General features: G+C 44.4%; 1 protein-coding gene across 1 annotated transcript; it reads left to right on the top strand.

Annotated features, from left to right (window-relative positions):
• Nucleotides 1–3199: 3199 nt before the first annotated feature.
• Nucleotides 3200–17730, top strand: LOC133347066 (adenylosuccinate synthetase isozyme 2-like). The gene is made up of 13 exons (XM_061558973.1): nucleotides 3200–3522; nucleotides 7573–7675; nucleotides 8658–8720; nucleotides 8820–8870; nucleotides 9408–9474; nucleotides 10667–10774; nucleotides 10997–11078; nucleotides 11873–11999; nucleotides 14517–14671; nucleotides 15263–15387; nucleotides 15782–15879; nucleotides 16001–16150; nucleotides 16685–17730. Exons 1-13 carry the CDS (start codon nucleotides 3337–3339, stop codon nucleotides 16735–16737), a joined length of 1368 nt encoding a protein of 455 aa, XP_061414957.1. The 5' UTR covers nucleotides 3200–3336; the 3' UTR covers nucleotides 16738–17730.
• Nucleotides 17731–20279: the final 2549 nt, after the last annotated feature.

The following is a 20279-nucleotide window of genomic DNA, read 5'->3' as shown; positions in this document are numbered from 1 at the left end:
GGTTCCTGACTTTCAGAATGATGAATTGATTCTGAAAACAATTACCGATTTACCTGCTATCGTTTAATAACCCTAGACTATACTGAGATCGGAAGAGGAACACGTGGTCAGAGAGCATGTACGCTATACTGGCTGTTAAGAAAAGTGGAAATGGGCAGGATGGAGATAACTCGATGGAGATGGAGCATTGAAATTAGCTGATCTTCGGGAGCGAGATAGAATGTTACATCGCGTGATCATGATCATCCGTCACTAACTAACACATTCCTGCGGAGGGAGCTGGTAGGAACGTTGGGTTGCTCGGTCAATGGCCAGGGCCAACGGCGGCGTGGTGTGTTCCGCAAATATGCCCGACTGTGAGGGCGGGCACAAGCCGGCGTGAGTAGGTTAAACGTTGAGTTTTATAAGGGCACCACGGGGTGACCAGCCCCTCCCCACCCATCCCCACCCTCCCCACCCTCCCCACCCTCCCCTCCCACCCTCCCCACCCAGCCCCACCTCACCCTCCCCTCTCAACCCAGCCCCTCCCTCCCCACCCAGCCCCTCCCTGCACGACGGACGGACACAATAATCCCCTATGGGCTGGTGTAACCAGTGGGTTCCTACCAGTATAACATGGCTGAAGATGACATATATTTTGTAACAAGGTGAGAGCTTACAGAGAGAGGTGCTGAGTTGCAAAATACTGTACAGTATAAATAGCTTATTGATAATTGTCATACAAATATAAAAAAAAACTATTACGTAAGTTTACAGTCACCTATGTAAAATGACAGTACACAGCAATACATCATGTATTCTGCGCTGATCTGGTAGTTTTGTGGGCAAACAATGCGTGGACTATCGGACAGGGGTTCATTTCACGACCAAAATGTGAAAATACCTGTTACGTTGGTTCCACAGCAAAGCACGACCAGGTGTGACCTGGGTCACATCGCTACAGTGGAGTGGAGTGGCCTTTTAAACCGGTTTTTCTACAGTACAGGCAAGCATCGTCCTCAAAGAACTGTTGAGACCTACACAAGACAAAACCTGCTCAGGGTTTGCCTGTTGAAACACATGATCCTGGTCCTGAAGGCTCATTTGCTGATGGATCTTTGATGTGAATGTCTATTTATTTTGTGGGTTTTTTTGGTAGTGAAACAGACCTCTTGTCTATTCATTTACAAACTATTATAGTCAAGACTACTGTCCTCTTGTTTGCTGCATTGAAAGAAATATAAACGTCTCGATCACTGCTGTTCCAAGAGTATCTGTAATACATTAATAGCCGACTCAGCATGCACATCAACCGAGTCTATATAAGTGGAATGTGTATGGGCGACTCTTGTCGTCTACAACCTCAGGTGACACAATATTGTCCGGAACTTTGTGATCCAGCGTGTTTGGAGAGAGGTAAATTATGTTTGTGTTCGGACAAAATATACAAGTACAGTGTGGTGTACATGTTTTCTGCAGGTGAATCTGACAAATGTATATTTAACTTGTTTCTTAATGCTCACCATCACCATTCAGAGGCTATAATTGAAACATTACATAACACTGGTCAACAAAAAAAAGTTTTTTTTCTGGCCTGGAATTTTGCAGCTGTTTTAGACTAACTGCAGGGTGCTGATTCCAAATCTGATCTCAGATTTGCTCTATCATGCCCCATTTTCATTGATTTTACTCGAAATTAACTCTGTCACTTATGATTGCAAGTTGTTGCGAGTCAGTGACTGCTTTAATGTTAAAATATGGTGCTGTATTTTTAGGATAGTGTGTTTATAATATCATTTTATGTAGATATCCACATTTATTTAATATTTTCCTTCTGCAGTTTCTATTGAAAAATGCAATATTTGATATCTCAAAAACCTGATGTGATAGAACAAAAACTGATGCCAGATTTGGAATCAGCACCCCAAAATTACCTTAAACCCGTTTGAATACCTTAATACCAAAAAAAGTGTGTTGACCAGTGTAATGCACGTGAGAGGCTGCTGAGATGTGTCGATGGCGCAGGGTCTTTGTCCAGCTTGTAGCAGAGGGCACACTTTATCAAAGCGCATGTGTGGGATGAAAAGCACAGGAGAGAAATAAACTGAAAAGTGGTGGGCAATTTGTATCTCTTGTTTGGCCGAAGTTTGATAAACCCCGCAGAATTAATCATGAACATTTTTGGTGTTTTAAATGTTTTCTGTATTCAATTCACAACTTGCGTGCTTTATTCTTGTAGGAACTTGCATCACTGTTCGTTTGCTTTGTTTGGCATCACCATGCAGTGGTATAAATTCCACATTTACACTAACCTGTCAACCCACACCGGTTACCCGTATTCTTGTACAGGGAAATTGAGTTTTCAGGTCCGTACGGCGTACAGCCGATTCAATACGGGCAGCAAAAAACGAGTTATATTTGTTTGTGTTTCTCCCTTGTGATAGGATTTTGTAGGATTAACGTTGAGATTTTTAAGGGCAAGGCGTGACCAATAAGGTCTGAATTTGTCTGTAATAAGGGGTTGACAGGTATGCACTTATATTACGGGGTGGGCCCAGTCTCAACTGACATGCGTGAAAAAAGAGCTTTACAGATAGTCGGATTCCTCCAGGAATTTTTTTCAGATTCTGATTCACCCCCCACCCCACCCTCACCCCACTCCCACCCCACTCCCACCCCCACCCCACCCCCACCCCACCCCCACCCCCACCCCCGCCCCCGCCCCACCCCCGCCCCACCCCCCGCCCCACCCCCGCCCCACCCCAGCCCACCCTCACCCCACCCCCACCCCACCCCTACCCCCACCCCACCCCACCCCACCCCCACCCCCACCCCCACCCCCACCCCACCCCACCCCACCCCCACCCCACCCCCACCCACCCCACCCTCACCCCACCCCCACCCTACCCCCACCCCCACCCCTACCCCCACCCCACCCCCACCCCACCCCCACCCCACCCCCACCCCCGCCCCACCCCCGCCCCACCCCCGCCCCCGCCCCCGCCCCACCCCCGCCCCACCCCCACCCCACCGTAACTCCAGCAAATGAGCAGCCCCGATGCGCCCCTTCTACGTCGTGACGTAACCCAACGCGACGCGTTGACGTCACGCCACCGCCCCACGTCCCCGTTGCGCGGTGACGTAGCGCCGTTGCGCGATGACGTAATACCGTTGCGCGGTGACGTCTCGCCGTTGCGCGGTGACGTAGCGCGGTTGCGCGATGACGTAGGGGGCACCATCGACCCACGTTGGCGCCAAAATAGCAGCACGACGCCGGTGCGGTGGGAGGAAGGAACAGGACACGGGAGGTGACGACCACGACGACGACGACTTGAAGCGCGCATTTTTACCTCAGCGATGGCGTCAACCGCGGAAAATCGTCTTAACGGCGAACAGGCCACCGACTCTCCGGCGTCCAAGCGGCCCCGTCCCAGCCTGGGCAACAAGATCACGGTGGTGCTGGGCGCGCAGTGGGGCGATGAGGGCAAGGGCAAAGTGGTGGACATGCTGGCCACGACGGCCGACCTCGTGTGCCGCTGTCAAGTGAGTTGTATTTGTGTTCTCTCTCTGTCGTCACCTCGGCCAAAGCTAGACACTTTAAATGCCTACGAACTAACTTACCGAGGGGGGCGAGAGCGGTGACTTGGTTTGGGTTCACTGCCAACATTTGAGGCGGCCGCGATTCGGCGTTCATCGGCGCGTGACGTCTCGCGAGCGCGGGGATTTTTGTTGTTTTTTTGTTAATTTGTCTCGACCTTTAGATTGTGTGCGTTGAGTGCGATGCAGTTTGCCGAGTTGCTTGTTTTTGCCCGCTGGTTTTTTTATTAAAAGATTCGCGCGATTCACGCTCCCCCGTAGCCTAGGCCGCGCCCGAGGGCCCTCGATTAACGCCGCCGCCGCCTCCTCGTCGTCGTCGTCTTCTCGGTCCCGTCTCTCTCCCCTCTCTCGTCGGCACCGATTCCTCTCGGCAGGGCTGTGTGCTCCGTTGTAGGGGCCCCAAATCCGTCCTGGGTTCGTTCGGGGTTTATTTTTAGGAGCCTCCGAGAGCGAAGTTCACCGGCGTTGGGGGTCGGTGTGACCTCCAGCACCGCCGCCACAAGGCCCCCTTCACACCATACAGTGGCGAGGTTATCTCTCATCACCTGCCCGGGTTAACAACATTACCTCCCTGCCCGTGGGGGGGGGGGGGGGGTTAGCACCGGGTAACCGTGCGATTCGCGAGTATGTGTTAAGAAGCCGTGCAAGGTTGTCGTGGTTAATGTCCTACGCCTTACTACGGTTTAAGCACGTTTTCTAGAACATTCTCTCCGTGGGCGGTGTAACCGGTTAACATGAAGGCCTATGTACGTTTATCACGGGTGAACCATTTACTTTACCATCACCCGATAACCTTCATGGTTCTACGCATAGGCCATCACCTTAACCGCAAACGTTAATATCTTTGCGCGTTTATCGCGATGCTTACTCCGTTGGGTTTATGATTAGCTAACCCGAAGATATTTTGCTCTACAGTTTTACATTAAGTGTATTATTGCAGGAAACTGTAATAAGCACATGCATGTAAAATGTATGTTCTCGAAATGGTATACGTGAAAGAGTTACGCCATAAAACTGCAGTAAAGCGTTGACTTTTACTGCGTCATACTCGGGTGGAGTGTCCGCAAACACCGTTTTGAGTTGCATTGAATTTGGACGGGGTTAATCAAACGCTGCATGTGTAGTATGTGTTCCCTTGGTTATTACAGTAATACATCCAGATTCACTGCAACGCAGTCGTAGGTACAAGGTGTGGTGGATAGATTATTTGCAACCCTGCCACGTTTTATGAAACACTTTGGTCATGCGACAGCCGAGAGCGCATTGACGTTTTGTCCTGACACACAAGCATATGCTTCCCATTAAATGCCAAGCCACGTTAAATGTCACGCGTTAAATTCAAGTGCCGTGAAACATGTATTTTTTCCCTCATTGTATACTTAGAACAATGGAAATAGTTACATCGTATTCCGATAAATTTTGTAGAATCTAAATAATCGTTTTTCAGAAGAGTCATACTCATGAAGTTTGGTCATAACTCGCCCATTTTCTGTATTTCAGTCATGGCAGGAAACCAGTCATTTAAATGTGGCTGAACTCTGGTAGAAAAAAAACAAGTGAGAGCCAGTCTGATCGGGCGTGGGCTTTATTTTAACGCCACCTGATACTCTTAAGAATCCTAAATCTGAAAAGGCCAAAGTCGTGGCCGTGTGTGAACAAACCGCAAGGACCAAGATATTAGGTTGCACCACGCGCCCTTTGGACCAGTGTCCAATCACTGCTGACCAAGTTGGCGAGCTCTTGCAACTTTGAATGGCTGATAACACCCATAAACGACTACATAAAGTACCTTTCTCAGGTGCCATCATGCTATTGCCTCCAGATGCGTACGACATGCTGACAGGCATTGCTTCCAGTTGAAACGGGCAAAATGGTTGTGTATGTTCGTGCATTTGTAAAAGACAACACTTTTTATGGAATTGCTTGAGTTGCTTCCCATAAGGAGTTTCATATTTACGTGGTATTTTTAGGTTGTTGCTAAAACCATTGCTGCAAATACGAGTCACGAGGCTTAAACAGCCTTGCCTCTTGTTGGAAATAACCTTTGAAGCAATGACAGTTATAAAATGTAGCTGTTTTTTTACTAACTAAAAATCACGGCTTATCTTCACACGTTTTACAAACGCGAAAGTGCACTTTACATATATTCTATTGTTGTGCTTAAACCCCTGGGTGGGTTTAGAAAACGTTTAGGTCCCATTCTAAGAATTAAAAATAGTGCTTTTACACATGTGTTTTAAAGCAGTGTTGTAAAAACATCCTAGCCTTTGTAAATGTGTTGCTAACTAAATCATTACGGTTCAATCAGCTACAACTTGTTCTTGCTGCTCAAGACTTGAACATTAGTTGCAGAGAACACTGTAAGAAGATTTTCAACAGGTGCATATCACCTACTCTGACATATGGGTCTGAAACATTGACACTGATAGAAAAATAAACAATCGCCGAATGCTGCTCAAATTAACGTAGAGAGATACATGCTTCACATTACACTGAGACAGACGGACACTTTAAACGAGAGCACAAATGCAAATTAGAGACATCCTATTAAACGTAAGTGGGCTTGGGCAAGGCACATCACTAGAACATGTATGCATTTTAAACTTCTTTCGCACCTTACTGAGCCAACCATGCTAACCGTTGGGTCGAGACTGGTGTCAGGTGGATGACCACAGCAGAGATGGAGTGAGATCAGCTCATGCAGAAGCTAGATTGATGGATTCTTAAGATCACAAGAGACAGTGATGACGAGTTGAGACTTCCATCAACAAGTGGCTAGAGCATGGCTGAGCATGTTATAAAGAGCCCATTAAGATCAATACTTTTTCAAAGAAGACTCAGATTTATTCAGGTACAAACAGTAGCAAATGCATAAATTAAACACACAACATCTATCCAAACAATAAACAATGTTAAATAATGCACTATAAAACGAAAATAGCTCCATATATGTTTTTAAATATAATTTCTAAAAACATTTACGTTCATGGTTTCTAAATAATTGTCTTAATAGAATTATATAAAGTGTCCATATGAAAGCAGTCTGGCATATATGTATGTTGAACGTCTTTCGAACCATACATAGCCAAACGTGCTAATCGGCAGGTTTCCATATTTACAATGATTTCTATCCCTGGCTGACCGTAAATGTGTGCAAATATATACAAACTAGCCTTTTGGCCGTAAATATGAAACTTGCAAGCGAAAAACAGACCGCGACGTGATATTTATTTTATCAATTCGTGTGCAATTTGTAAGGCCGCGGTCACACGGACTTATTTCATTTAAAGGTTATAATCCCTTGTTCATCATGATGTCCTTTTTACTTCTATGTCTCAATAGCGTTACGGAGATCACGTGACGTGAGGGTTCTGCCTTTGTCGTGAGGGTTGTAAGTTGACTCTGAGTAGGGGGGAGGAGGCGCCTTGCTCCTCCATGTGGAGTGACGTCACCCGCTAATTAATATTAATGGTGGGGTGTCCATTTGGAAGACGTCACCTCTTCATGAATATTAATGAGGGGGGCTGTTCGATGTGGAGTGACATCACCCGCTCATGATTATTAATGAGGGGGGTACTACATGTGGAGTGACATCACCCGCTCATGATTATTAATGAGGGGGGTACTACATGTGGAGTGACATCACCCGCTCATGATTATTAATGAGGGGGGGGATCCATGTGGAGGACGTCACCTGTTCATGATTATTAATGAGGGGGGCTGGCCGACGTGGAGTGACGTCACGCATGGGACACACAGACATTATTGGCTCATTATAGTAGTAAATGTTTTCGGGCCAATAGAAACATGTAAAATGCTATATATTTTTTTAATTATACATTTGTAAACAATCCGAGTGCTTTTGTCGACCATAAACGTGGACATACAGTACTGTATACTATAATCAACTGTTACGCGGTGCCACACTGCTGCTGTATTTGAACTTGTGAGAGATTTATATGTGACCGGACCCAAACCTCACTGTGCTGCCTGCAGGGAGGAAACAATGCGGGGCACACAGTCGTCGTGGACTCGGTGGAGTACGACTTCCACTTGTTGCCCAGTGGCATCATCAACAGGAATGCCACCTCCTACATAGGTGGGGGCTCAGCACAGTACATATTTTGTTAAAGTTAAGTAAACTTAATATAAAGGATTCCATTAGCATGACCAATAGACCCCCCCCCCCAAAGAAATGTGTATTTTGCAAAGTCATTGCCTCTGGAACAAGTGTGTTATTTACTTTAAAGGAAGTACAGTCCTGTGTGGTGGAGAGCATGGTAACCAAACAAACGGCATGGCAACATGATTTTCTTGGTTACTGCTTCTACTCGAGCATATTGACAACAAAATGGGCAGTATAGTAAATTATCATGTGAAATGTATCTAACAATAAATAATGGTCATCCTTTGTAGACTAACAACTGCCATATAAATGTGTAATTTCCACCAATGGCTCAGCACTTGCCATGGAGGTGAGCCCGACCCAATGCTTGCTTTGACAACAAATCCAGGAGGAATATGAAATAACCCTATGCGCTAATTGTGGCCTTTTAAACATATTAGCATTGGTCTTTGTGTGCATTCAGTATATACAAACTATGTCGACAAGTGCGATACAATGGAAAAGCATGTATATTATGGTTTGTTTTGGAAAAGTAGATTTTCAAAGCCATTATTGCTGTAGTAGCATGTGTCTGCCATGCCTTGGCTGCCAAAGAATTGTATCACGTGTATTTTATATTTTGAAACACAACCAGCCTTTGCACTTGATATGGTGTAGAATTACCAGCTGTCAGGAGGGGAGTGGCAGGAAAATTAAGAGGGACTGGCCAATCTGCTTGCAGTAACGAGTTATCTCCTGACACTGAAAATTATTGACCTTTGGATGCTTTATTGCCACAGTTTCACATGTCATAATCATTCTCCACTTTCATCTATATGAGGTGTCTTGTGGATGTTATGACATTCTTCTCTGTGGATGCCAACTGCCCCTTGCATTTGTTTTAAAGCTTTTTTTGTGAAAGGAAAGCAAAGTGTGTGACGCTATCAAACAGCTTTTTTATTTTCCATTTGTTCAGGAAATGGTGTTGTCATCCATCTCCCTGGCTTGTTTGAAGAGGCAGAGAAAAATGAGAAAAAAGGTAAAGTTCAAGCATTGACGGGTATTCACCAGAATGAAGTGAATATCACTGAATATTGCTCTCATAATTGTTTTGTGCTCTTACTTTCTCTCTGATCAGGTCTCAAAGACTGGGATAAAAGGCTTGTCATTTCGGACAGGGCCCACATTGGTAAGTAGGGATATTTATATATGCATATCCTGTAGTTGCACATTTCATTGCATTGCAACTTTCGCAGCGGTCACGATAACGATGACCTGCAGATTGACGTGAATACTTTTCCAAGAAACGTCACATTCAGATCTTTAAATGACGAGAAAACCCATTTCAACAAGTCTCCCGCTTGCATTAATTTTTCTATGGTTATGAGTTATCTCATCATTTACAGATTTCTATGTATTGCAAGTGCTAATATGGTCCTTCCATTTTTCGGCTTTCCCAGAGACATATATGGCAGCAGCGAACATTTATGCTAGTACTGTACTGATGAGTCCCAATGAGGACGAAACCCGTCTGTTTAGATGGCCATGTTTTCTCAAGTCTTTTTAGTTGGTGGTCTAAATGACAAAATGGCAACACATTAATTTATATTTAACTTGTGCTCCGGATAAAGGTTTAGTACATGCAATGCACACCTCTATGCATTTTTAAAAGCTATTAGATAACCATGAATGTGACGCCTTGCACTGTTCCTTCTTGTTTTGACAGTGTTTGATTTTCACCAGGATGTGGATGGCCTACAGGAAGTACAACGCCAATCGGAGGCTGGAAAAAAGTGAGATTTGGTGGGAGAGGAACTTTGCGAACAAAGTCGTGCAATGTTTGGTTTGAAAACAGAAAAAAAAGATCCAATTTTATTTTTGCATATTCACTGACGCAAAGCACGTAATCATCAGCTGCTGAAATATTGTTTCCTACGCTTCATGAAATAGTAGCCACAGCTATTATTTGCATAAATATATTTTTAAAAACTATCTGCAATACTGATTAGGTTAAGACAACGTAATTTGGCAGTGGTGCATAATCACAAATAACAAGTCAATCACACTGCCTTAAAAGGAATTTTTTTTGTGAAACATAATAAGCAACTTAAAGCTTTCGTGACTGCAGGAATTCATATTCTATCTACGTGGCTTTACCAAAAGACCCAAATAATGTAATAAGCAACGTTTCCGGCAATGCAGTTTGTGTGCGATGAAATAGGGCCATTTCCTAAAACATCAGCTATTGTATATTTTTCCTCTTTAAGGCAGTGTTATTGATGATTGTGAATTTCTTTATTAACATGGTTATTGCTTTCTAGCCTGTAAGAATTTGTAATATGGAGCAATTTGGCCCGTATGTTTGAACTTTTTTCGCGCACCGTATGTTGTAAACATTTCACTTATGGGATCGGCGCACTAGCAGACTTTTTTTACGGCTGATTTGTGCATCGGGACAATTTCACTAAAAGGATCTTGCATAATGAGAATAACAGTCAAAATTATCTGTCATAATTCTTTGTATCGTGCACTCAATTGCCCATATAGCAGCATTCTGACTTATGTGCAGTTCAGTTTCATGAATCAGACGGCTCTACATATATTTTCCACTAGGTGGCGTGAGTTCATTACAATTATATTCTTTAAACAGGAGTGAAATCGTTTAATTAAATGTTTTTTATAAGTAGTACCACACTAATCTGAGGCTAATGGAAATAACTACACTCATTGATACCATTGTGTTGAAAAAGTAAGTTTCAAAAGTGAGTGTGCACACCGTTTCTCAAAATAATTTTATCAAGCCATTATCATATCTAGCAAAAAAAAAGTGGTAACTCTACGTTTCGTTATGAGCTTGTACTTGGCTACATTTTAGAGTGGTTGCGGTTGATGAAATGTGTGGCTCTGCTGTGATCATTATAGCCTGTTGTGTGCCTGTGCTTGTGGTGCTGTAAATTAATGCCAGCTTTGGCTCCCCGCTCTCAGCCTGGGCACCACCAAAAAAGGCATCGGGCCAGTGTACTCGGCCAAGGCTTCCCGCAGCGGCCTTCGCATCTGTGATCTTCTGGCAGATTTTACTTATTTTTCTGAACGGTGAGTTCTTCATTAACGGCCCGTCCCACAATGCTAAGACTGCGCGATTGTGGTGGAAAAATGGCCCTGATGTGCGAATCAAGTTTTTCGATTCCATTGTGTTTTGTTCAACGGCTAATTTCTTGAAACTATATTTTAAAGTGGTCAAATTAAATAAGTTTACAGTTTTCTCTGATTGCTTTGTGCTTCGCTGTTCCTATTAATTATGTATTTGCTGTGTAGGTTTAAGGGCCTGGCACGGCACTACCAGACAATGTACCCTTCTCTGCAAATAGACACAGAGGACCAGCTGAAGAAGCTCAAGGTGTGCCTAGCAGTTTTCCAATAATTCATTGTTTGGGGATTATTGTGGAATTCAAAATCATGGTGAAGCAGTATTTTTAACCTCACTGTTAATACATTTGCATGTGGTTGGCACAAAAATGTCCTTCAAAATGAAAATTTGCTGTTGCACAAAAGGCTCATTATGGCAGAAGATGATGTGGATATTCTCTTGTATAAGAGCAAATTCAGTGATGTGCGGGAACGGTGAGCCGATATAAAAGGCTAAGCCATGATGCAAATTGTATTCCTTATGAAAAGAACACTTCACAATTGAAGCACGCCATTTTAAGCCCTCATTTTTGTTATCCCGGCTGTCCAAATTTCCTGCAATGTGCCTGATCTCATCTGATCTCAGAAGCTCAGCTTGGATAATGTTTGGATGGGTGACCACCATGGCTAAAACAGATATAATAGGCTGTGAGGCTATGTGGTGGATAGCAGAGCAGAACAATACATTGTCGTACTGTACTTATATGCTCCCATGTATGTGGTCCCTGCATTCAACTCGCACTGACCAGTTTGGCCTACGCAGCATAGACAGTGCCTAGCACATCAGTGGGGATAGACTATAAAACTAAAGGGTTTTTTTTCCCCCAGGTAAGGCCCACTGAGCTATATAGCTCGTTTTCAGAAGCCACTGGCCTCAAATGGTTGCCCAATGAAGTGGCTTATCACGTGGACATTTATTGCAGACAAATACTCTTAAACACATGTTTCAAACAAAAAATGGCTATAAATATTACCGGCCCAGTTGCTAATTGTTTCCATGCACAGGTGTATGCGGACCGCATCCGGCCCATGGTGAAAGATGGGGTGTACTTTATGTATGAAGCACTGCACGGAGAGCCCAAGAAGATCCTGGTGGAGGGCGCCAATGCTGCCCTTCTCGACATTGACTTTGGTATGGGAATGGGACTTCGGAGGCGGAATTCCCCTCCATAGCTCTTCAGCTGCATCTCGACAGCTTACAAAAACATTTCCATAAATACTGCAGTATTTATTAACCAGGTTAAATAGATTGCATATTTTTTCCCCTAAAGTTTATCCCAATAGCGCTATTGGTGTAATGTCATGAGGCAAAGGATCCATTCGGATCCCGCATAGAGCAGTGAGCTCTCTGTCTTGGATAATGGTCCACCAAAGCGGATACCACCGTGCCACCTTTACGATCTGGTTCATGAGGAGACCATCCACCTACTACTTAAGAAATGGTCTAGTCACAATGGGATGCCTGGATTCGAACCCAGGTTCTCAGAAGTAATGGCTCCGCTCTCTGGTCTATATGTTTAAATTATGACTTAGTCTATTGCACATTATGTCACAGGTTCAGTATTAATTTCAGAGTGTTTTGCTGTAGTTTAAAATGCTATATTTTTCTATTGTACATTTATTTTTGGGTTCTTTCATTCTTCGGAGACAGGGAAAAAATGCTTCTTGATGTTCAGAATTCCAGCTTGCGATATATTTGCACCTTACTGGTGTGCATCTCAGTTTTCCCAGGTTAGTGATGAAAGTGAGGCACACGTACGTAAGAGAGCACATTAGAAGGCGGTTTCTTGTTCTGTACAGTCATGACATTTTACTGGCAGCGTTGTAAATCACCACACTCCTGTTTGAGCTGTCACTGTCTCAGCAGCTGCTGAGCGCCTATGAGTCTGTGTTACAGCCAGGAAACTGCAGGGAGTGCTGTGGTGGGCTGAAGCTCAGAAGATTAAATGTTTTAGCAGGGCAGTTCTCGGTGGGATGCAATCCTAGCCACTGCTGTAACCTTATGCTTGAGCGGCGAAGCGTTGTGAATCGGTCAAGGGCTGCTGCAGTAGCAGCAGCGAGGCGTTGTTTTGCACGATGGTGTGCTAACATTAGGCCAAGTGTCCGTGGGAGTGGATTAGGAGGGCACACGACTGATTGGCAGGGAACATGGTTCTGACCTTCCAGCTTCTAGGGTTTCACTCGGATTCTGGTCCCTGCTGGAACATCCACATCTGGCCAAAACAAGCCATGAACTTTTAAAAGGCATTAGGCCATCAAATAAAAAAACCCATTGCGGTATATTTAAGCATTATGCAACACTGTTAACTGCAGATAAAGAGAGATGCACTGTTTTCACATTGCCCTTAAGACCTTTGGACAAAGGGAATTAAAGTTCAGGAATTTTTGTTCAGATAAATGTAAGCTAGTAGCTATGTATAAGTGAAAACAATTTATGAGCTGGTCAGAGCAGCAGGCACCCTTTAGCGAACAAAACTTGAAGAGATTTCCACAACAGCAAGTTAGAAAGTTCTGCGGTACATGAAACAGAAAATTACCACTTGGAGTGAACATTAAGGGCCATTTTACAATGGCATTTGCATCACACCTCCCTTCGACGGACTGTTTATATGCATGTGCTCTAGCAGGCTGTTAGGAATTAGGAATTGTATGGGTGTCGTGGGTTCTCTTGAATGTGAAACCAACCGGAGATTTTCATAAAGGACCACGTAGCTTAATGATGCCGGTAAAGATGGCTGCATTATAAAGTTTTTCTCCAGACAATATGGGCCAAACAATGCTCGCTTAACAGCACAGTGCATTATTAGAGGCCTGCATGCATCGCTTTACTTAAATGCGAGCCACGGATACGAAACAATTTAAAAGAACTTAAAATGTATTACACACACTTATCAACATGTTCACATAGGTTATGATGCCTTCGTGCATTTAAACTTTAGTATACGTTTAAAAAAATAAAATAACCAACTCTCAAAGCTTTTTATAATGTAATATACAACTGTGTCGGACAGCAATCTTATTTCATCCAGTTGCATGACTTCATGAAAGAGTATCATCAATATCTAAAGTCTGGTGGACATTCTTGAGATGTTGATGATGAAAAAAACAATGATGGCTGTGCGTGTTCATTTTGACAATCATCGGCAGGGTATTTATACACAAGTTTATTTACACCACTGTCAACGGCTATGCCGAATTCCAGTGATGTTTATATACTACTTTTGTACCACAATGTTGGTTGCCTCTGAATTGTCAACAAAAACCTGAGTCTCATTATATTTAGACAATTATTGGCGTTAAGCACAAGCGCTGTAAGTACCATCAGGGTAAAACTAGGCCACTGGGAAACCGGGTTAGCTAGCCCAGAAATTGCACTGCTTCGCACTTGGTTCAACTTAGCTTCAGTCTGCTGGCAGCTGATTTAAGTGGTGCATGGTGTGTAACGTCTTAACTCCAGGATGGTCTAATCATGCAATGTTACGGTTGCCCAGTCCAACCCTTATTAGCCTCGCTTCGAAATGATGTAGTCAGTACAATTTTTTTTGACAAACCTACAACTTATTTTGAGGTATGCGGTTTCAGTGGTGAAATAAGAAAGAAAAGCGTTTTCCTTGTTCAACCCTGTGTTCCATTCCCACGGACGTTACAGGCACGTACCCCTTCGTGACATCATCCAACTGCACGGTAGGCGGCGTGCTCACGGGGCTCGGCGTGCCGCCCCAGAACGTGGGCGAGGTCTACGGCGTGGTGAAGGCTTACACCACCCGCGTCGGCGTTGGCGCATTCCCCACCGAGCAGACAAATGTAAGCGCTTCCCACTCATTTTGGCAACGCCGCTCCCGTCTCCTGCCTCCTCCCCGCGTCGTGTGCATCTGGTTGTTTTTGAGTCACAACGGGACACTGGGTTCATTAAACGAAATGCCTTTAAAATGTATATATTTACAAGAGTTTAAGCATGTGAACGCATTACATGCATAGCTTTATAAGTGAAAGCCCAATGAGGCAATAGTCCCTTAAAGGGGCAACCTCGTATGGATGCAAAGAATGTGCAGTCCAATATTTCTCGGCGCAGAAAAAGATACCCTTGCAAGAACAACCTCGGCACATAAAAAAGTAAAGACATTTTCATCGTAATGTAAATGTAGCATATGCATGCAAGACTAAGCATACGTGTACCCTTCAGCTATACGTTTTACACAAATACATTGGAAAGGTTCAGTGATCTGATGTAACACCAGCTGCGCTGAACCATCCGGCCGCCCTCGCAACACAAAGTCAATAATTTTTTACATGGAGAAGTTGCTGATGTAAGTTTCCTTCATTATGAAAGGAAGGGACTTGAAGTCAAGGTTGGGTTGCTGCTTTTCATTGTTTTTGTTTGTGCTGGGCTCGCAGGACGTGGGCGAGTTGCTGCAGACGCGCGGCCGGGAGGTTGGCGTGACAACGGGTAGAAAGCGACGCTGCGGCTGGCTGGACCTGGTGCTCCTGCGCTATGCCCACATGATCAACGGCTTTACCGCGTAAGGGATGCACCCGAGCGTGACCCGAGGCCTCGCTCGTGCTGTCTGCGAGCAATGCTACCATGCAGCAGCAGCCAAGCCAAAGTCTATGGAATGGGGGGGGGGGCGGTGGAGGGCGGGGCTGAGAAAAGATGGGCAGACGGAAATCAATCAATAGTTGAAGTTATGAGGCTGAATTAAATTTGAGATTGAATATTTTTTTGTTTATTGTTTATGCAATACAAGGTGATTCATGAATTAGTTATGCCTCTTGAGCTAGAAAGCAATCCTTAGCTGCCTATTAACCTTTGTAATTGTGTCATTTCACGTGAAATTATGTTTAATATTTCTTTCAGCCGATGGGCTTGAGGTGGTGTGTAACACTCGCATTGCCTGCACTACTCTTTCCTACCAGGCTGGCTCTGACCAAGCTGGATATCCTGGATGTTTTCAGCGAAATTAAAGTCGGCATCTCATACAAAATTGACGATAAACCCATTCCTTATTTCCCTGGTAAGTAAATTCTGCCGCTGACACTGCCTGTTGGACAAAAATATCACAGATTCTGACCACTGCCCTCTTCGAGTGCAGTACGAGCTCTTGACTCATTGCAAACACGGTCGTGTCCGAGCAGCCAACCAGGAGGTGTTAAACAAGGTGGAGGTGGAGTACAAGACGCTGCCGGGCTGGAACACGTCTACAGCGGACGCACGCACCTTCGAGGAGCTCCCGGCGGCCGCCCAGAGCTACGTGCGATTCATCGAGAACCAGCTCAGCGTGCCCAGTGAGCCCTCCGCCCGCTACTGCATCGTCCCTCTGGCATTGTTGTCTTAGGCCACATTTTACCCGCAAACGATTAGCATTGCATTTATTGCTCGTATTACAGGCTTAATTTAACCACGTAACGATTTTCTTTTCCACTTGTGCGGTAATTGGCATGTGTGGTCAGTGAGTGGTGTACAAGGGGAACTGAATGCCACATGAGGCTGCTCATGTGGTATGTACGCACAATGATGATTGTTTAACGTACATTAAACTGGTAGTTAAAAATCCCTGTGCCGTTATTCACATAAGGCAATTTCAAACCAGGTTCACTGTACATTGTGTAAGGTTAAAAAAGATTAATCTGAATGCAAAATGGATTTCCACAACGTGGGCTGGAAGTCACTGCAAACATGACCTCACCGTTAGATCTCCACCGTCACTGAATGAGAAATTAAATTTGTGATGCACGTGCTACGTAATGGCAGTAGGCTGACATCGCGGTGTGCTGACATCGCGGTGTGCTGATTGCTGTTTGTGATGTTGTGTTGTGCAGTTAAATGGATCGGCGTGGGGAAGGCGAGGGAGTCGATGATCCGTCTGTTCTGAGGAGGTGGCGCTGCAAGCTGCTCCGTGCAGATGCGTGCAGCTGGTTGTAGCTGGGACACGCGGTGCAGCCACGGTGCAGCGAATGGTGGTCGGGTTGGCCAGCAATGCATGCGACTGCACGTCTTCACATTTACAGGTGTTGACAGAGCATTGAGGAGTTTAACGCTTGGGTTTTTGCATTTGTTGCTGTACAGTGATGTTAATACGATGTCAACGTTGTGATTTCAATCGTGGCTGCATTTGCAGTGTGCCTAAATAATACTGGCTACAGAGATGTGGACATTTTGCTATTATGCTGCTACATTTTAGTCAAAATGTTTTAAACGCACAAGGAAATTTCGGAAGTAAATTAACACGTAATCCCTTAAGTTGTAAATGAAAAATGCCTTTTAGTTTTAAAGTTAAATTTTAATCCTGTACAGTTTCTCTTTGTCAATATTTTGCCAGTCTATATAAAGCCAAGTCTTGAAGTGGGTGGTTCTTGCCTTACGTGACTTTAATGCTTCAAGATCTTATTATGTCCAAGCTTGCATTTGCAGACATTTGTATTCATGCAGCAAAATAGATTTTTGTTTAACCAAGAAGGAAATATAGCACTTGCGGTTGTAAGTTATATCATACATAAACTTCAGCAATTCATCAGTTGCTAAATGCCATCTATGTGTTTGTAAACATACTGTTTGCGGGACTTTAAAAAACACCATAAAGTACACTGCTTGTTTTGGGACCAGGCCCTTCAGACCTTGACAGTCCTGCATTTCTCACTCACTGCTGTATTTGTTAAAATTGTGTTACCTTGCACATTGATGCAGCAACTAACATTTGTGCGCTTGTAAATTTTTTCAAACTTTTCCTCATTAATGAGCAAGTTTTTTGATCACAGGTAACTTGGAGGCATTGGTGGTGATCTGTATTGTTTGGCTTGAGTGGTGACACCTGTAGCACTGGGAATGAATTATACCTGAACAGTAAAACGTTTGTGCTCTTCCTTTATTTGCTGTCTTGACACATGATGGTCTTGATTTGTGTTCTATTATGCTGCATCCCGTAATCTTGCTGCAGGGGAGCGACATTCTCATTCAATGTGGTTAAGGGACAGGGCCATTAATTTTGCAATTTTTACTCTTTGAAGTGTAAAGCACTTGCTGGAATATCTTGCACCAAGGGCTCTTTATTTTAGTCATAGCTCACCAAAGTTATAGGAAGCATGAGGAAAACCGTCATTTCATTGCTGTGAAATGGCTGCAATTCTACGTGAAATGAAGCACGCCCTGAAATTACAATGGATTGACAAACCGGTCTGTAGCACAACATGTCCTGGCCCATGCTGCCCCGTCTGTATAGCCCGAACAACTTCTACAAAGCAAAGTTTTTGAGTGCACTGGCATATTGGAATTGTATTATACAGCTTTGGCTCGGAGAACCTTTTTTATTCAGATGTTTTATATGACACATCTATTAAGCTCCACGAAGAAATAAATCTTGCGTGGAAAAATTGCATAATTCTAATACCTGTAGTCATAGCTATGTTTTTCGATGCCTATAAATGTTTCCTCGTTCCGTTTGTTCTGGGGTAAGAGAAGCACCCAGGTTGGAAACGGCTGACTCGCAGACAGGCCAGTAAATACTGGTAGGATGCCAAAACAAGTTGACTTTTTTTTACCAAGCATTTGACGAATTGCCAGGTTGCTCTTGAATTTCACCTGTGGTAGCATGGCCACTGCACATGCGGGTGTGGGGGCGGGGGAACGACAGGTTGATAGCTGTGGAGTTGGGCTGACCCGGTGGTAGCATTCGTACGAAGGTGAAGATTTTAATCGCCGATCTTCAGCCTAATGAAGACCTTTTTAAAGAGCCCACCATTCACTTTCAATTAAAGATGTCAACGGGGCCAAAACCATCGATGCCGCCACACTTCGAAAACGCTTTCTACTCCTTTATTACAAGGCCCGCGGGCCACTAGTAACCCCTGCTGGCCTTACTACCGCCCTGACGTGCGGTCCCCGACGACACGTGTGAAAACACCCCCTCCATCATCCATCGTGCTGTCACAAACCCAATGGTTTCAAATGTGACGGCTCTCGCACTGATGTCTTATGGGCGAAAGTGGCCCCTCCTATGAAAATTTGTGAAGAACTGCTCTGACGAAGTCCGCAGCTGGTGCACAGTGGGCACATGACCTCCACGATGCACCCCATCAGGAGTGTATCACACCGTCTAGTTTTCGGTCTACCCCTCGGTTGCCTGACTCGAACACCATTCCAATGTAACTTACCTTTCAGTTTCAATTGATATCCTCTTAAAGTGACCAAGATTCTTCGGAAATTAATGTTAAAGAAAATCCCCCAAAAAGAATATGTTTTTGCCTTGTAGATGTTCATATACGTACCGAAGCCATGTCCTGTGTAGTTCTAAGCTTCATTAATGATTTAAAAAATAATGTTAGTTGGGCCAGGCACTGAGGTGATGTCACTCACAATGCCAATATAGTTATCACCTCACGTAAGAGTGCTGTGATGAAGTGCTTGACCGTGATTTTTGACACAAATTGGATGAGGTGCTTGTTTTGGGTGTGTCTTGCCTTTAATAGATCAACAACGGGGTTGTATTCCAATGTAAGCACGACCTCCAATGTGTCCTATTGCATTTAGTATATTGATCCGGAAAAAACACGTGGGTTTGAGTTTCTGATTTACGTTATAGGGAAAAAAAATACAATATACTACAGATAGTGCTTTAATAGATTTGTATGGACGTTAAGATGTGTTCTGCTCAAATCAATGGATATTTTCATACGCAACAAATCAATGGGGCTTCATATCTTCTTATTGCCGAAATTCCAGCGATTCAATCGTCACCGTTCAACTCCAATCCATCTCACGTTTGGCCAGCAAATCGAATCTGCGTGTCACACATCAATCGGGCGCGCGTGTGTGTGTGTAATACGCCACTTTCATCGTCGTCAATTTATTATGTAAACATTTGCAGCACGGGTTTCGATGCACAACCTTCAAAAACAAGTTTGCATCAATTGTGAAGCACTGAAATATTTGACAAGATAACGACAAAAAAAGTTCGACCTAAACACCACGACGGCACACGTGATTACTGTAAAACCACATCAACGCAAGAGGATGTGGGAGCTCATTGTATCGTGGCTAAAGCCGTCGATGTCTTCCACACATCACCAACACTTCTACCCTCTGGCAAATCCCGCGGATGCTACACGGGAAACACGCGACACGTAAACAGAGGCTGCCCTCACAAGTGTCTCACCATCTGCGCTTTGGCGTTACCCCGTTGGTTTTTGCCGGGCTCGTGCGAGACCGCAGTAATGCCTCTGTCGGCAATCGGCCGCCCTTCATCCTGTGCACGCAATGTCCCTCCCTACCCACAACGCAGTTGTTTTTTTTTTAGAAACCCGAATCGTTTCCATAGTTGCCGTGGCACGCGCGTTGTATTTATCTCATTGTGCCCGCGCCTGATTCTCAGCCGATCACGCTGACCCAGGTTGAGAACGCGCGCGCGTGCAAACGGCGCTC

Source organism: Lethenteron reissneri, chromosome 25 (assembly GCF_015708825.2).
Source record: "Lethenteron reissneri isolate LAM-NWPU_2019-01 chromosome 25, ASM1570882v1, whole genome shotgun sequence".
NCBI lineage: Eukaryota > Metazoa > Chordata > Hyperoartia > Petromyzontiformes > Petromyzontidae > Lethenteron > Lethenteron reissneri.
Note: the sequence above shows the minus strand (reverse complement) of the source record. Positions and strands in the feature narration are given on the sequence as shown.